The sequence below is a fragment of the Podarcis muralis genome, chromosome 10 (genome assembly GCF_964188315.1).
Source record: "Podarcis muralis chromosome 10, rPodMur119.hap1.1, whole genome shotgun sequence".
In the NCBI taxonomy this organism is placed as follows: domain Eukaryota; kingdom Metazoa; phylum Chordata; class Lepidosauria; order Squamata; family Lacertidae; genus Podarcis; species Podarcis muralis.
In genome coordinates this window covers 60,101,580-60,119,033 of record NC_135664.1, presented here as the reverse complement: position 1 = coordinate 60,119,033, position 17,454 = coordinate 60,101,580, and the positions used below count along the sequence as shown (strand labels likewise).

General features: G+C 44.2%; 1 protein-coding gene across 1 annotated transcript; it reads right to left on the bottom strand.

Moving 5' to 3' along the window:
* Positions 1–1,251: 1,251 nt before the first annotated feature.
* On the bottom strand, positions 1,252–14,917 carry LOC114605624 (tubulin alpha-8 chain). Its single transcript, XM_028747057.2, has 5 exons — positions 14,772–14,917; positions 9,885–10,107; positions 7,252–7,400; positions 5,521–6,201; positions 1,252–3,203 (listed from the first exon to the last, which is right to left on the bottom strand). The coding sequence occupies exons 1-5, from the start codon at positions 14,772–14,774 to the stop codon at positions 2,910–2,912; spliced, it is 1,350 nt and encodes a 449-aa protein (XP_028602890.1). The 5' UTR covers positions 14,775–14,917; the 3' UTR covers positions 1,252–2,909.
* Positions 14,918–17,454: the final 2,537 nt, after the last annotated feature.

Genomic DNA, 17,454 nt, shown 5'->3' with positions numbered 1-17,454 from the left:
AAGGCCATTATCAAGGTCTGTCCCTTTCTACATTTTATTTCTTGCTGGCCTTCATGTTTACAAGCCCACCCCCCAACTATGTAGATTTGGTGCCTGCAACTCAAGATGCCATTTCATGCACCTGATGGACAGTAGTTAGGAGTGAAGGGGAAATTTCATCCATTTCATTGACGTAAAGATTAATCTACCAAACCTGCGTTTTCAGGAGCAATACACAAAACGAAACACAGCCCTCTTTCAAAAGTTACACTTCTCTGAATTTTGCAATGTGGTTTTCAAGCTAAGTAATGCATACGAAAATGTATGTGCCAGGGTAAAGCGTACATAAAAATGCATATATTGGTGAAACTAACATACAAAAATGCATTTTATATGAGGAAATGAATTGCAAATACATGTATATCCAGCAATATGTATGTTAGGATAAATTTGCTCTAAAATGCTGATAAATTTTCATGAGTCCTTTTTTAAGGAACTAATGCAAAAATGTGGAGAACTAAACTTAGCAAACTGGGGGGGGGATTTACAAATTGAGAGAAAATGAAACTGACGAGTTCATCCACCCCTAGCTGTAGCCCATGAATAGTTGTGCCATAATAAATGTGTCACAAGCGTCAAATGTATCTGTGTATTCTAAGAATTGTTAGCAACAGAAATGTAATAATTTCCTCAAGAATGATTATTAATCTTCTAACAGTAACCCATACCACTGTATGTCAGTGATGAGGAGAAAAGCAGACCTTCCTGAATTAGAAAATTTGCTAAGGTCTGATAAAACAAACATAATTAGAAAAGATTGATGACAGGATAATAGATTTGGTTTGTGTGTTTTTTTTAAAAAAATGCCCATTTCTTACTGGAAGAAAAGAATGTGAAATGTAATAAATCCACATATGTTGCTTGGAGAGATATGAAATTAAGTAATTTCTGGGATTAGTTTAAACTGGGATATATATATCTGATTTGATTGATATTTTTTTCTGGGATCTTAATTACTTAGTAAACTCAATGAAATGATCTTATTTAATTACAAATAGCCCATCAAGCTGAGTTCTCTGGGACTGATTGCCTCATTAAATTAGAAAATTAAACAAAACATTCTTGTGTAACATTATATATATTTAAATATTCTTACGATATAGATTTTATGATTAACAACATTACTTTATGGTAACAACAACATCACTTTTTATGTACCAAGGCATTGAAATGATAGAAGATTTTACTTATGTATATTCAACAGTACTTGTTTCTCCCCCAAAAAATGGTTTTTTTATTTTTATTTTTGGTAAAAAGGATGGGGAAATGCACTTAAAGGTGGAGTAACACTTTGTTGATGCAATGTCATGAGACCACCCACAAACAAATCAGAATGAATGCTCAATAAATGGCCAAGGTCTTCTAACCTCCTTGCAAAGTGCATGCAAACAAATCAGGAAGAATGCTCAATAAACAGGTCACCTGGAACGAGGAGGGGGCTGAAATTCACACAAGTCTAGCACATGCGAGTGCACAATAATAAAAAATTTTAAAGGCATCCCTGACATATCTCCAGAAGATAAAATGGGGAAAATGTTTTACCTGGAACAAGTATCAGAAAATCAGGTTGTCTACTGCTAGAGCTATAAAGGTAAAGGTAAAGGGACCCCTGACCATTAGGTCCAGTCGTGACCAACTCTGGGGTTGTGGTGCTCATCTCGCTTTACTGGCCGAGGGAGCCGGCGTACAGCTTCCGGGTCATGTGGCCAGCATAACCAAGCTGCTTCTGGCGAACCAGAGCAGTGCATGGAAACGCCGTTTACCTTCCCGCCGGAGCGGTACCTATTTATCTACTTGCACTTCGTGCTTTTGAACTGCTAGGTTGGCAGGAGCAGGGACCGAGCAACGGGAGCTCACCCTGTCGTGGGAATTCGAACCACTGACCTTCTGATCGGCAAGCCCTAGGCTCTGTGGTTTAACCCACAGCGCCACCCGCGTCCCTCACTGTAGCTATAAGGCAAGGTAAAAAAAGAAGGCGGCAGGACTATAGGAGCCTACCCAGCTGGAGATATTCCATGCCCCCTTCCAGAATGTTGAGTGTTCTTTCTTCCTTTTTAAATTCAACTTTGTAGCCTTTTTTTTTGTTGAGTTATAAGCAGGTGTGTAGCCAATATTTTACCTAATTGCTTACAAAGAAATAACGCAGACTAATGTAATTCCAGATCTTTCAGACTACTTGTGTTTCATCTGTTGCAATGATTCCCTACTGCCTTCGGCCTCCTCACTTCAGAATTTCTGGCTATGAACCTGGAATGTAGGACAGTTGAAGCATAAGTCCCAACCATGGGTGTTGCAACAGCCCCTGAGTCCTGTGTCACCCGTGCCATACTGGTACTAACTGGTACTAACTGGTATAGTGGTACCTCGGGTTACATACGCTTCAGGTTACAGACTCCGCTAACCCAGAAATATTACCTTGGGTTAAGAACTTTGGTTCAGGGTGAGAACAGAAATCGTGCTCCAGTGGCGCAGCAGCAGCAGGAGGCTCCATTAGCTAAAGTGGTGCTTCAGGTTAAGAACAGTTTCAGGTTAAGAACGGACCTCCGGAACGAATTAAGTTCTTAACCCAAGGTACCACTGTACTTGTATTTTTTTCTTGGACTGCTTTAAGAAAGGAGCAGAATATTTCCTCCCCCCTCACAATATAAGGCATAATAAAGAAAGAAAGTCACTGGAATTTTTTCTTTTTTCAGATGGATGGTCTATTTTTTACATATGTTGCAGGAGTAGGCACAGGGTCCAATCCACCAAACCCTTTTACTGTCCATTCCTCCATCCACCCCCCATGAAATGATCAGAAGCTGCTGTGCAGCAAAGAGTTTAGTGAGCTGTATCCCCAGTGCAATGAAAAGCTGTCAGGACCACCATTCTTAATACTCTTCCCCGTCATTTTCTTCTTCAAAGGAGTCTGTTCCAACTTCCTCGTAATCTTTCTCCAGCGCAGCTAAATCTTCCCGGGCCTCCGCAAACTCTCCTTCCTCCATGCCCTCACCAACATACCAGTGCACAAAAGCTCGCTTGGCATACATCAGATCAAACTTGTGGTCCAGCCTCGCCCAGGCCTCGGCGATGGCGGTGGTGTTGCTGAGCATGCAAACCGCACGTTGCACTTGAGCCAGGTCACCCCCGGGAACGATGGTCGGCGGCTGGTAATTGATGCCAACCTGGAAACCAAGAGGAGGGAAGAAAAGGCAACTGTACAGACAGAAATTAAGCGTGGGCAGCGGAATGCCTCAGTTGATACCGCCGGCTTAGGAAGCCCCATTGTCATCATTCGCTCAAATAGCAAGCTCAGGCCTCTCTGGGGGAAGCAGAGTGGGGGCAGCTACAAACAGAACTGAGGTTTCACTAGGTCTGGGATATGCAGAAGTGCACTGCATTTAAAATCAGCCCTGAACCCTCTAAAAAAAATTAGCTGATGAGGACTGCATATACAGTGGTACCTCAGGTTACATACGCTTCAGGTTACAGACGCTTCAGGTTACAGACTCCGCTAACCCAGAAATAATACCTCGGGTTAAGAATTTTGCTTTAGGATGAGAACAGAAATTGCGCGGCGGCAGCGGGAGGCCCCATTAGCTAAAGTGGTGCTTCAGGTTAAGAACAGTTTCAGGTTAAAAACGGACCTCCAGAACGAATTAAGTTCTTAACCCGAGGTACCACTGTACGTTTGAGTGGGAGGGGGGTTGGTTTGTTGTGGTTCTTATATTTTACTATGTATTTTGAGGTTTTATATTGTCATTTTATGTTGTGAACTGCTCCGAGATCTATTGATGAAAGCAGTACAGTCATACCTTGGAAAGTCGAACAGAATCCGTTCCGAAAGTCCGTTTGACTGCCAAAATGTTCGAAAACCTCTGATTGGCTGCAGGAAGCCCCATCGGACATTCAGGTTCCAAAAGAACGTTCGCAAACCGGAACACTCACTTTCAGGTTTGTGGCGTTTGGAAGCCAAAAACATACAAGTTCCAGGGTGTTTGACAACCAAGGTTTGATGGTATAAAATTTTTAAAATAGTCATACAGTGGTACCTCGGGTTACAGATGCTTCAGGTTACAGGCGCTTCAGGTTACAGACTCCGCTAACCCAGAAATAGTACCTCGGGTTAAGAACTTTGCTTCAGGATGAGAACAGAAATCACGCAGCAACAGCGGGAGGCCCCATTAGCTAAAGTGGTGCTTCAGGTTAAGAATAGTTTCAGGTTAAGAACGGACCTCCAGAACAAATTAAGTTCTTAACCCGAGGTACCACTATACTAATAATGACATAGGTCCATCTACTATTGCGTACACTGGCTGGCAGCATTTCCCAGCCTAACCTGGACATGCTTGGAATTGAATCAAGGACCTTGTGTGTGCATACCAGATGCTCTGCCATAGAGATATGGCCCTTCTCCGTGCTAGGCTTGCACGTGCTCCCCCTCAAACCCTTCCAAAAGAGCGGGATGGGGGAGGCTGGACAGTTCAGGTGAATGGACCTCTAACCCATCTGCCAGCATTCCAACTTGAAATCAGCGTGGGGTGGGGGTGGCTGCGCCTGTCAGCTTCCTCCTCCTTGATCTCAAAATTGCCCTTAGAGGACTGAGCAGAGAGGTGGAGAGGGGCAAAATTAGTCCTCCAAATGCAGTTCCCAGCCACAAGGGTCCACTCAAAAATTGACTCTTGGTATGACTGCAGCACATACAAACAACACTTTTGTCACTATTATTATTATTATTATTATTATTATTATTATTATTATTAGTGTTATGTACTGAAGTTCTCCGGGACACGGGTGGCGCTGTGGGTAAAACCTCAGCGCCTAGGACTTGCCGATCGCATGGTCGGCGGTTCGAATCCCCGCGGTGTGGTGCGCTCCCGTCGTTTGGTCCCAGCGCCTGCCAACCTAGCAGTTCGAAAGCACCCCCGGGTGCAAGTAGATAAATAGGGACCGCTTACCAGCGGGAAGATAAACGGCGTTCCGTGTGCTGCGCTGGCTCGCCAGATGCAGCTTGTCACGCTGGCCACGTGACCCAGAAGTGTCTGCGGACAGCGCTGGCTCCCGGCCTATAGAGTGAGATGAGCGCACAACCCTAGAGTCTGTCAAGACTGGCCCGTACGGGCAGGGGTACCTTTACCTTTTTACTGAAGTTCTCACCCTGGGCCAGCAGGGGGATACAGTAGATAGTTTTCACTCAGGTCCACATATGCAAATAAGGGATTGAAAGTTACGTTCAGTGATTGGATAGTTACGGAAAATGGTTACTGTTGTGTTCTAGTGGAGCTCTATATAAGCAGGCTGGCTGAACCCTTCAGTTCAGTTCTGTTCTAGCCTGTGAATAAACAAGAGCTGTTTAAAGAATCGCTGTGTCGTCTGATATGTTCACCCACAACTTAACAATTATTATTATTATTATCATTATCATTATCATTATCATTATCATCATTGTGGGCGTTAAGGTTTTAGTCCTACAAAAGAGAGCACCTGCTTGTCCCTTCTCACCTTGAAGCCAGTTGGGCACCAGTCCACAAACTGGATTGTCCTCTTGGTCTTGATCGCAGCAATGGCTACGTTGACGTCTTTGGGCACCACATCACCTCGGTAGAGCATGCAGCAGGCCATGTACTTCCCATGGCGGGGGTCGCATTTCACCATCTGGTTGTTGGGCTCAAAGCAGGAGCTGGTGATTTCGGCCACTGAGAGCTGCTCGTGGTAAGCCCTCTCAGAGGAGATGATGGGCGCATAGGTGACCAAGGGGAAGTGGATGCGAGGGTAAGGCACCAGGTTGGTCTGGAACTCAGTCAAGTCCACGTTGAGGGCGCCGTCGAAACGCAGGGAAGCGGTGATGGAGGAGACAATCTGGCTGATGAGGCGGTTCAGGTTGGTGTATGTGGGGCGCTCAATGTCCAGATTGCGGCGGCAGATGTCGTAGATGGCCTCGTTGTCCACCATGAAGGCGCAGTCGGAATGCTCCAAGGTGGTGTGGGTGGTCAGGATAGAATTGTAGGGCTCCACCACCGCAGTGGAAACCTGGGGCGCTGGGTAGATGGCAAACTCCAGCTTGGACTTCTTGCCATAGTCCACAGACAGGCGCTCCATCAGCAGGGAGGTAAAGCCAGAACCTGTGCCTCCTCCGAAGCTGTGGAAAATCAGGAATCCTTGTAGCCCAGAACAGGCATCAGTCTGGAAAAGGAATCATAATGAATAATAATTAGGGGTTAACCAGTGGTGTTGTGAGGCAGGGATGGGCAGGGATGAAGTGCCACCACACTGATCCTCAGATGAAGAACAGTATAGAAATTTAATTGGTTGGTTGGTTGGTTGGTTGGTTGGTTGGTTGGTTGGTTGGTTGGTTCACAACCTGGACAATGGTGTAATCTCCTGGGGCATGAATATCCAATCATCTGTATATCAAATCCATTTTTTGGCTATCCTGAGTAGGGCTTTTAGTGTGATGGCACCTGCCGCATGGAACATCCTCACCTTGGAAACATGGTATGCAGCATGGGTAGGCAAACTAAGGCCCGGGGGCCGGATCCAGCCCAATTGCCTTCTGAATCTGGCCCGCGGACAGTCCAGCAATCAGCATGTTTTTACATGAGTAGAATGTGTCCTTTTATTTAAATTGTATCTCTGGGTTATTTGTGGGGCATACGAATTCATTCATTTCCCGACCCCAAAACATAGTCCAGCCCCCCACAAGGTCTGAGGGACAGTGGACCGCCCGCTCCCCCCCCCCCCCATTTTATTATGTGCTGTGAGATATTCATCCTTTTATATAATGCTTTGAGATTTTTAAATATGAAGAGGTTTCTAAGTATTATAAATTAAATTAATCAGCTTTCCCCAACCCCAACAAGAAGCCCACCAAACAAGCTAAGTAGAGGAAGAAGTAAGTTTCATTGACTCTGCTGTAGGTCCAACAGGGCTAGCCAGTGTCTTCATAGGTTCCTTAGAATATGCCCCAGGATTTCCTTCAGCACAGGAGGTATGTGGCAAGCATGCAGAGGTTCCTTGGCCAAGAAGGTGGTGTGGAAAATATTTCCTCACGGTTATTGAGGAAATATTTCCTAATTTTGGAAAACCACTGATCTCTGAATAATGAAACATCCAGCCTCCGTCCACTATGGACCTATGTTCTGGGAATGAAATAAAAAATTATAGCCCTCCAGATTTCTGCCTCATCCTGCCCCCAAACCGCATATCACTTTCCATTGGCAACCTTCTACCTACCAGCTTGCGAATGCGATCTAGTACTATGTCGATGCTCTCCTTGCCAATGGTGTAGTGGCCACGGGCGTAGTTATTGGCGGCGTCTTCCTTTCCAGCGATCAGCTGCTCTGGGTGGAAAAGCTGGCGGTAAGCTCCAGCCCGCACTTCATCTGTTAAGGAAAGTAAGCGGAGCGTGGTCAGAGTTCATTGTGGACATGTTTCTTTAATGCTGATGTGTGCCAACTGAATACCTTATGTAGGATGCCGTCTTTGTGGTAAGCCAGATGAACTTTAAAATTATTAAATTATTCTGGCTTTATCTGCGATTCTGAACAGAATTTTGTGGAGTGTCGGGTCAGTGGAGGAATGCTGGGTGTATGTTTTACGTTTTGTGTGCTTTGAGAAAGGATTGGTGGCTCCTGTTGATGTCAGAGTGGGACTTTTGGGGTTCGAGGCCTTGTACTGTTCCCACGTTGCAGGCCTGGTTAGCAGTAGCTGCTTGGTAACAACTCCCAAAAGTGGAAAGAGAGAGAGAAAGAGAACTGTGTGTAATATGTAGAGACAGAGGATGGATCAGGTAAATTCAGATTAGCCTGGGAAATGGAAGGCTCTTATTGGCTGCAGGTCAGCGCTAGATTTAGGGTGGTATGGGCTGGTCTCCGCATTGGGTGCCAAGGCAAGGGGGGTGTACATTAATGGTGATGTTGATACCTATATCAGTACCTACTGAGAAGATCCATAAAAAAGCAACTGTACCAAAAGGAATTATTGTGGGGAAAATTGAAATATTTAGTGTGGGTGGTGTCAAATTTTGTCCTTGCTCAGGGGACCAAATTACCAAAGTCCGCCTTGCGGAGGTTTCCATCAGTAAAGAATGTGCAGTTAACTAGCAAAATTAAAATGAATTTACCTGATCCATGCCCAGTCCATCAATATTAAAAATGAATGTCTCCCCGGCCCCACCCACTGCATTCAGATCATGTCACCAAGCAGCTACTGTTAAACAGTAATTAAACACGGTTATTATTGTGCAAGGCCTTGAACCCTGGCTGTGATGTACAACAGAGGGCATGAATCTTTTTCAAAGCACTAAACAGAAACAAGCAGGCGCATATCCAGCATTTTTCCACAGAGAGGCATACTTGTGCATGATGCTTACAAGCCAAACAGGGGCTGTGTCAACACCCAAGGTAATCCCTGCTGGTTCAGACTAGGCCAGGGAACAGCGAGATTAATGTTGGTGGTGCCGCGCAAGACAGCCATTGCTATGCCAAAAGAAACCCCTGAGCTGATGCTTCTTCTAATAACTATCTGGTATGCAGCTCTTGCTTGGGGTGTGGGTGGGTGTGCGTCTGCATGCATGTGGGAGCAAACAGAAGATGGCATGAGCTGCTCTTCCTTTGTGCCAAATAGTTGTTTTTCTCAGAACACATAGAAAGAAATGTTCACGAAGAAATGTTATCATACACAAACGCACACTAAGAGAGATATGCTACCTGAACCAAGGACATGCAGCTTTCAACATTTATGGGGGGGAAATCACAAATCCTTGAAAATAGATCTTGGTGCAGCAATGTTTTATACACTCTGCAACAAGCAAGATATGCTCTTTGTGCCCAACCTTGTGCAAGGTTGACTAATGACTAATGACCCATTGTAACGGTTGGGTCTCTCCCACAGAAGTGAGACAACTCCTGCAGCAATTAACTCAGGTTTATTGCTCAAAACATACAAATCACTCTGGAGCTCAGTCACTCAGGGTCTGCTTCCAAATTAGCCGTTGCTGAGTCTGAGTTCCGCCCCTTCCTCTTCCCCTATTTAAAGCCCCACTTTTGCTTCCTTTCCTGTTCACCCCTCTCATTAATTCTTGCTCGCCTGTGCATCATGGGATGGGCTATTTCCAGTGGCCCTCCCTCAGAGTCCAAGCTTAAACTGTCAGTCTGTGTCTTCTCCCTTGAACTCCCCCCTTCCTTCTCCTTCTTCTCGGAGCTCAGGCTTTTACTGCAACTAGGCTGCTCCTCCCTCTTTCCACATTCCTGCCTAATTACCTTCTCCTGTCTTTCCACGCTTTCCCCCTCTGTCAGCAATGGGATGCAGCTGACAGCCATAAGGGAATATGCATGAACCCAATACAGTGGTACCTCGGGTTACATACACTTCAGGTTACATACACTTCAGGTTACATACGCTTCAGGTTACAGACTCCGCTAACCCAGAAATGGTGCTTCAGGTTAAGAACTTTGCTTCAGGATAAGAACAGAAATCGTGCTTTGGCGGGGCGGCGGCAGCAGGAGGCCCCATTAGCTAAAGTGGTGCTTCAGGTTAAGAACAGTTTCAGGTTAAGAACGGACCTCTGGAACGAATTAAGTACTTAACCCGAGGTACCACTGTATATGCAACAGCCTCATAGTAGGCTTCTGCTGGAGAACAGAAGACCTCTGGATAGCACAATAGATCTTTATAATGTGCCTTTATAATTGCATGAGGAGGACTTCTGAAAGATATAACTCTTCCACCCCATGCTCTTTAGTTCAACTGTTAAAGATGAAGGAACCCTGTTTGTACTCACATCATGTCACTCTACGTTGGTCCCCAGCACTGTTATACATTAAGCGGTCTCATTTGCATTTGCTACTGCTAGTTATTCCACTGACCTACTACAGTGGGTTCTAGGTCCACCATGACAGCCCGCGGCACATGTTTTCCTGTGCGAGTTTCGCTGAAGAATGTAGTAAAGGAATCATCATCATTGAATTTGTTGGCTTTGTCCTGGAAAGTTCCATCTGGGTGGATGCCATGTTCTAAGCAGAAAAGCTCCCAGCATGCATTGCCAATTTGAACTCCAGCTTGCCCGACATGTACAGAGATACACTCACGCTGTGGAAGAAGGAGGACAACAGAGCAAAGGTCAGTAGAACAAGAGCACACATTGGGCCTGCCCATTCCCTTGTTCTTCCTTGACCTCAGGCCCAGGGACAGAACTTCCTATCAGCGTCCTCCCTTTTAGTCTCAACTTTGCCTTACAGGGCTCAACAATAAGGAGGGTAAGACTAGAATTATTTGTCTCTGTTTTTTGTTGCTGAACCCGCTGTTAGGTTCTCTGCTTTTCACCCCACCAGTCCCAACAAGCATCAGCCACCATTGCTCACAGTTCTTCAACACAAAATTGTATTCCTGGTGCCATCCCTACCCTTCCAACTTTCTTCATTTCATCAACCTCATTTAGAAGAAGAACCACCAATCGGGAGTCACAAACTCTTGCCAACTATGGCAAATCACCAGTAGATCCCAAATGACTTTCACCCATCCAGTGCTGTAGAACACAGCAAATATTCCCCTATGACTCAACATTGCAGACAGATTATGGCGGACATACTGTCTTTCAGAAAATCTTGTTCACCATTAATACTCTTATTATTAACGAAGTCGTGACAAGCTTGTAAGAACACAGTATCCTTTAATAATTATTTTTTTCACTATCTGTGCAGTTGTTGCTATCTAATTAATTTGTAATTGATTATATCCAGATATATTGACAGATACATATTGGTAGAACTTCAGTTTCTGAAATTATTATTATTATTATTAATCATAAATCTTCATTTAAAATTTTCTGAATCTGTACTACAATGACTATTTATTTCAATAATACAGAAGCAAATCTGTATCCATTCTCATCTGACAAATGCAAGCTAGACATTATGGAACCGGAGCAAAGCCAGCACATGAAAAAGATTGCCACAAAAGCATCATTCAGTCTGGCAATATGGCAAAAGTTTGCACATTCCAAGATGGGCTCCGCATTCTCTGGCTGTGTCCATGTACAAACACTGTACAGGTGTACAAAGAACACTCTTGATCCCATATGGATTTTGATAGATCTTGAAAAGATACTGTGTGCCAAGCGAGTTTATTTTTATTCCTGACTAGGACCTGACACAGCCTGATGCTATTTCTCCACCGGGTGTAACTTGAGAAGGGTGCAGAGCCTTCTGATTTCTTAACTCTTTTCTGGTGACAAGAACGGCAGCTTGTGCCCCTCCAGAAATACTTTCTGATCCAGAATGTAGCATTGATTCTCACAAATTGGGGAAATTTTGTTATCAAGGACAGAAACACCATTAATAATAATCCCTTGCTCCCCTAATAATTTAGGGTGGCCAGGTGGAAAAGAAGCCAAGATTTTCCTGCACCTTTGATAGGTGTACAGAATAAGGAATTTCACCTACTAATAACCCCTCTTCTACACAGCAATTATGCCACCTTAGACTTCACATACACCATACATTTAATGCTGGCAATTGTAGCTCTGTGAGGCATAAACAGTAGCTCCCAGTAGCCTTTGGAGGAAGGCATATTCTTTAAATACTAAAGCCACACTAATTATTTTTGCTACCCTTCAGCTCTCCAAAATGAAATGTCCTAGAGTCTCCCCATGACTGCCTGGTTAGTACTCTGGAAAAGAAATGTGAAAGCTGTTTGATGTACTGATTGCCTCAAACAATAATATGCTGTTCTCTAAGGCCACGTCCAGATCACCAGTTTACTGAATATTTCTCCTGCTTTGTTTGCATCAAAGCAAGTGTTATCCTACACTTTCCAGTGTCTTTTCCTGTCACTTTCCTTGTAGCAAAAAGTCCGAGCTTTTGGGAAAGCATGATTTTCAGCCGGTCAATAAAGGAACAAAAAAGCAAAAAAAAAAAAAAAAAAAAAAAAGATTTAAAAGCAATACAAAGAAACACCCAAGGCAGAGACTAAAATTATTTGGAACCCACAAATAGAGGTTACCTGCCATATCTCAGCAGGGATACTGTTCCACAAAACAAGGGGTACCTGCATCAAAAGCCCTTCTCTGAGTTGCTGTGGAGTCAGTTTCTGATACTTTAAGGATTCTCAAGGAAAGATTCTCCAACTACTGCATATATAGGGGTGGATGATCTTATAAGGTCTGTATTTGTGAGTTTGTAACTCCCAAGATCCATCTCTTTTTTTGGCAACCTTTCAGTGAAGCCAAGAGCTTCTGATGACAGAAGCTAACCATTGTCAGGTGTCTGATGTCATAAATAAATGAGAGGGTATCTTTCAAACTCCTATAGGGAGTAATTCATTGTTTGCAAAAGAGAAAACAGAGCTCTCTGGTTCTCAAATTATGAACTATGTGTGTGGCCAATAGGCTGCCCATGGAGAGCCAAGAAAAATTATGCTTCCAGGTCAGAGGTCAGAGCCAATGGGGATGTCCTAGACGGGCAAAATTCCGTTGACCTTAGTCTTGCTAAGTGAATTATTTCAGAAACGCGAATCTGATTTCCTTTCCCAGGGTAAGTTTATTCATGCAAATTTGGCTGTTCTTACCTGAACACAAGTTGAAGAATACATTAGAGTGCACGTGGCTATGCTGTTGGCTAGAAAATGTCTCAGGTGAGAGAAGAGGTATAAGCTCATCTTTAAGCTTTGGATTACATCAGAACATAGAAAACTGCCTTATATTGAGTCAGACCATTAGTCTCTTGAGGCTAGTATTATTGACATTGACTGGCAGTGGTTTTCCAGGGGTTCAGAGACTCTTCCCAGCCCTATCTAGCAATGCCAGGGGTTGAGTCCAGAGGTGAATTTAGGGAAGCGCAACTGGTTTGGTTGCACTGGGCGCAGAGCCTTAGAAGGCGAGAGGCCACCAAATTTGGGTGTCACACAGGACGCCGCTAAAATTTGAGACCCCAATGTTGCCACTGGTTGAGTCCAGAACTCTCTTTCACTCTACCACTGAACTATGGTCCCTTCCAAATATAGTATCAACAAGAAAATAATATATCAACAAGATTCTCATGACTACAAGATGCACATGTTTGACCTGTGGCTGTTAGCTCTGAGTAGCTAATTGTTTCATTTTGGTGGACCACAAGCTTAACATAAGTCAACCATGTGATGCAGCAACCAAAAAAGCTATGCTATTCTAGGGTGCATCAACAGAAGTATAGTGTCCAGATCAAGGTAATTAATAGTACCATTCTATTCTGCCTTGGTCAGACCACACTTGGAATACTGTGTCCGGTTCTGGGCACCACAATTTAAGAAAGGTGTTGACAAGTTAGAATGTGTGCAGAGGAGGGAAACCAACATGATCAAGGGTCCGAAAACTAAGCCTTATGAGGAATGCTTGAAGGAGCTGGGTATTTTTAGCCTGAAAAGAGGAGACTGAGAAGATATGGTAGCCATCTTCAAATATCTCAAGGGTTATCACATGGAGGAGGTAGCATGCTTGTTTTCTCCTGATCTGGAGGGTAGAACTCGAACCAATGGCTTCAAGTTGCAAGAACATCAGAAACAACTTTCTGACAGTAAGAGCTGTTCAGCAGTGGAACAGACCCCCACAAGAGGTAGTAGACTCTCCTTCCCTGGAGGTTTTTAAACAGGTTAGATGGCCATCTGTCATGGATGCTTTAGCAAAAAAAAGCAGTCTTCTACCAAGTCTGAGCATAGATCCATCCAGCTCAACATCATCTACACTAACTTGCAGGCCCTCTCCAGAGCTTCAGACAGAGGTTTTTCCAGCCACACCTGGAGATGCCAAGAGTTAAAGTTCGGTCCTTCTGAATACAAAGCAAGCTCTCTACCTCTGAGCTACAGCCCTTTCCGATAGTAATTGTTCACAAGGGAGCTTCTAGGCTGCAAATTTAAACTAGTTGGAAACCAGTTTAATCACCACGTCTTTGCCCAAATGATCTTAGGCAAGGGGCTTGAGGCTTTGCAAGAGATCCCTTGCCCCTTTCGAGAGATTATACTTACGTTATTTGATTGCGAGCCATGACTATTAAACTGGTGTGAGACTGGTCTTAGTGTAGAGACATTGCATTTATTTGCAAAGGCACTTTGTGTTACCCGCAGCAAGAAAAGCAACTGATAAATTAAATAGATAATAAAACAATAATAGATATGCCCTAGTTCAACTTCTGGCTCTGCCAAAAAAGAATGTTTTAGAGCATCCATAGCTGACCCAAAGGTAAGATTGTGAGACTTTGACCTGGAAATCCAAGCCCACCATAGCCAAGGAGTGTGACTCAGCAAGCCACTTGTTTTCAGCCTCATCTCTAAAATGGAGAGAATATGAAACACTTCATCTGTTTTTTAAGACATTGCTCCCCGCAGCTGAATTGGCGGGAAAGCATGATTAATTTCGGTATAGAAACGTATTGGCAAGCACCCCAGGTTTTACTGTCTCAGTTTCCTTCGTGGTGAAAATGTACCTACTCAGAGTGCAATCCTAAGCAGGTTTACTCAGAAGTAATGCCTTCTGATTTGAGTGGGACTTTCTACCCACCCACCCTCTGAAGACGCACAGGAATGCAGTCCTGGTGACTTCTTCCAGCTTGCTGTCTGCGCCAGAAACATTGAAATCTAGCCAAGGGCTGCAGAAGAAGCTATCCCGTCCGAAATAAATCTCTGTTTGCCTCTTGATGGCCATGGCTGCAAAGCAGAGCAAGTGGCAGCAGAGAGACTCTCGTTTCCCCTTGTTCTGTGGTTTCCTCATACCCCCTCTTGCTTACCATAATGCTCTGACTGATTCTCACTTCCCTTCTTGGTGAACAGTTAGAAGGCTTCGTTTCTGTTCTCTCCGTCTCTCTCCTACTCCTGCTGTATCACTTTGAGCTGTAATGCAGGAGGAGAGGTGCCACTGGCACCAAGCACCTGCTCATGCCCTTCAGTGTCATAGAGCAGATGAGGAAAGAGGTCACAATTCCCACCACGCACAGCCCTTGCCTGATTACATCACCAGGCTCCTACATAGAGGCAGATAAACAGTGCACTGCTCTTCCACTCTCTGTGCATTTTGTGTGTTTTCCAGCATGTCACACAGACAGAAGATCCTGTCCTCTGGGCTTCTGTCTAGCGTGACTGCTTCTTTAATGGCCTTCAGTGGCTAGTGGCTGCTATTGAATACATTCCACTGGCTCTTTAGGGGCTGATGACGATGGGTAGCACACCTTCCAACATTTCTCCTATCAAAATAGGGACGTCCCATTCCATAGTGATAGTTTTAATATTTATGCCCCACACATCTTACTGGGTTGCCACAGCCGCTCTGGGCAGCTTCCAACATATATAAAAACATTATACAGTGGACGCTCAGGTTGCGAACGTGATCCTTGTGGCAGGCACGTTCACAACCTGCAGCATTCGCAACCCGCAGCACCGCATCTGCGCATGCGCGGGTTGCAATTTGGTGCTTCTGCGCATGCACAAAGCACGATTTAGTGCTTCTGCGCATGCACGAGTGCCGAAACCTGGAAGTAACCTGTTCCGGTACTTCCAGGTTTGGTGCGGTACGGAAGTGTCTGTAACCAAAGGCAGTTACTACAGTCTCCAGTGTCATATGATGGAATGAAGCAGAACATGAAATGATACCAGGAGTTCCCAGCAAAGGCCACTCTTTGAACCAAAAGAAAAGTACTGTGAAGAAGAGAGGGGACTGCACAGATGGAGCCTGTGAAGTCTCCTTAAAAATCGAGCCTATATGTGCTCTATTGCACTTATTAAGCCTTGAAGACTGACCTTGGGTCAGTCACCAACTCTCAGCCTAACCCTTTCTGCTGGCAGCGGCTGGGGCAGATTGTCACCCGGCACTGGAAATCTCTGAACAACCTAAACTTATCTGCATGGTATAGCAATGTCTGGTCAGTAACTATAGCTGAAAAAATTATACTCCATATACTACAAGTAATGCAGGCTAAAGTACGGCCACAGTCCTTTTAGGCCACCTGGTGGCCCTTTATTACCTAGGCATCTAACAGTGACATTTAGCGTTATAGCATCAAAGCAATTGCAGCTATTTGGACAATGTTTTGATAATATAACGGCATCCGAGAATCGCTGTTGGTATTAATTCCAGTTTTATGTATTGATCCACAGATATGCAAGTTGTTCCATTTATTGGTTTCTTTGTATTTCTTGGTTTGTTGTTCTCCTTGAGTTGTTTTTAAAAAGTTGAAAACTTGAAAAATAAAAATAAAAAAAACTCTCAACCTAACCCGCTGCCAAACTTTGCAGATCTGTTTAACTTGCCTGGACACTTTTTCTGCTGGGGCTGAAATGTTTCTTCTGCTGGGGGTCCCCATGATAGGCTAGTTTCTCCCAGTTTCTGTAGAAGCCCATGAGGTCAGGAGATGTGTCTCAAATTCAGTTTAGCCCCTTGGTAATGGGGAGTGAAAAATGGGTGTTAATTGGGAAGTGGCTGGTGAAGCAAGTGCCAATTGTCTCCTCCTGCTACTGACTGGTTCTCTCCATTCCATCAGGTTTCTCTTCTGCCAGCCATATCTATGACCTCATTGAAATCTAAGCACTCCAGCTGATCCATCTCGGCTTGAAGGCTTCTAGCTTAAGCATATAAATATGGTACCTCTTTCCAAATGCTTCTGGAAAATTTCTCTGCTAGTAAATGCAAATTGGCTTTAAAAATGCACCACACATAGTATTATATGCCAAAAAAGCTTCCCCACATAACTTCCACCTCCTCTCCTTTGTGCCGGAGGGAATGCGGGAACAAGGGTACGTACCTATTTTCATTTGTGGTGGGAGTGCAGCAGTTTTGGTTAAAGACTTTTACAGAAATAAAGAATATTATCAGGGTTTTGCTTTCTTTGTTCAGTGGAGTAAATGAAGAAATTAAGGCAAATGATCTGTTAATATTTTTATTAATAGCTGCATGTCATGCAACAGTTCAAAAATGGAAAACTTTATCTGATATTTGGGGTAAATTTGGAATAAATGAATCTGTCCATGAATAATTCACTGCCTTCTGTTTATTATACGGTATTGTAGCTGAATGGGTCTCGAACCCTCAGTGAGTTACGGACTTCTCCTGCATGCAAAGACAGGTTCCAGCAAATTGCAGTCTTAAAATTGTAATATTTTAGAACGTGTGCAGTATTTGGCTCATACTTTGGCTCATATGAATTTGTTGTTTGAAATGCTACAGAATTCACATTTCTTAAACAAATAAGGCTCTCGGTGCCTACTAGCTGTGATGGCTTTTTCAGCCTCCACTATCAAAGGCAATTTGCCCCTGGATACCATTTTTGGGGAATCACAAGCGCTGTGACACCTGGGTCCTGCTTGCAAGCTTCCCATTGGCGCATCTGGTTGGCCACTATGAGAACATGATATGGGATGAGGTGGGCCTCTGGCCTGATCCATCTTTTTACGTTCTTATGGCTATTGCTACAATACCAA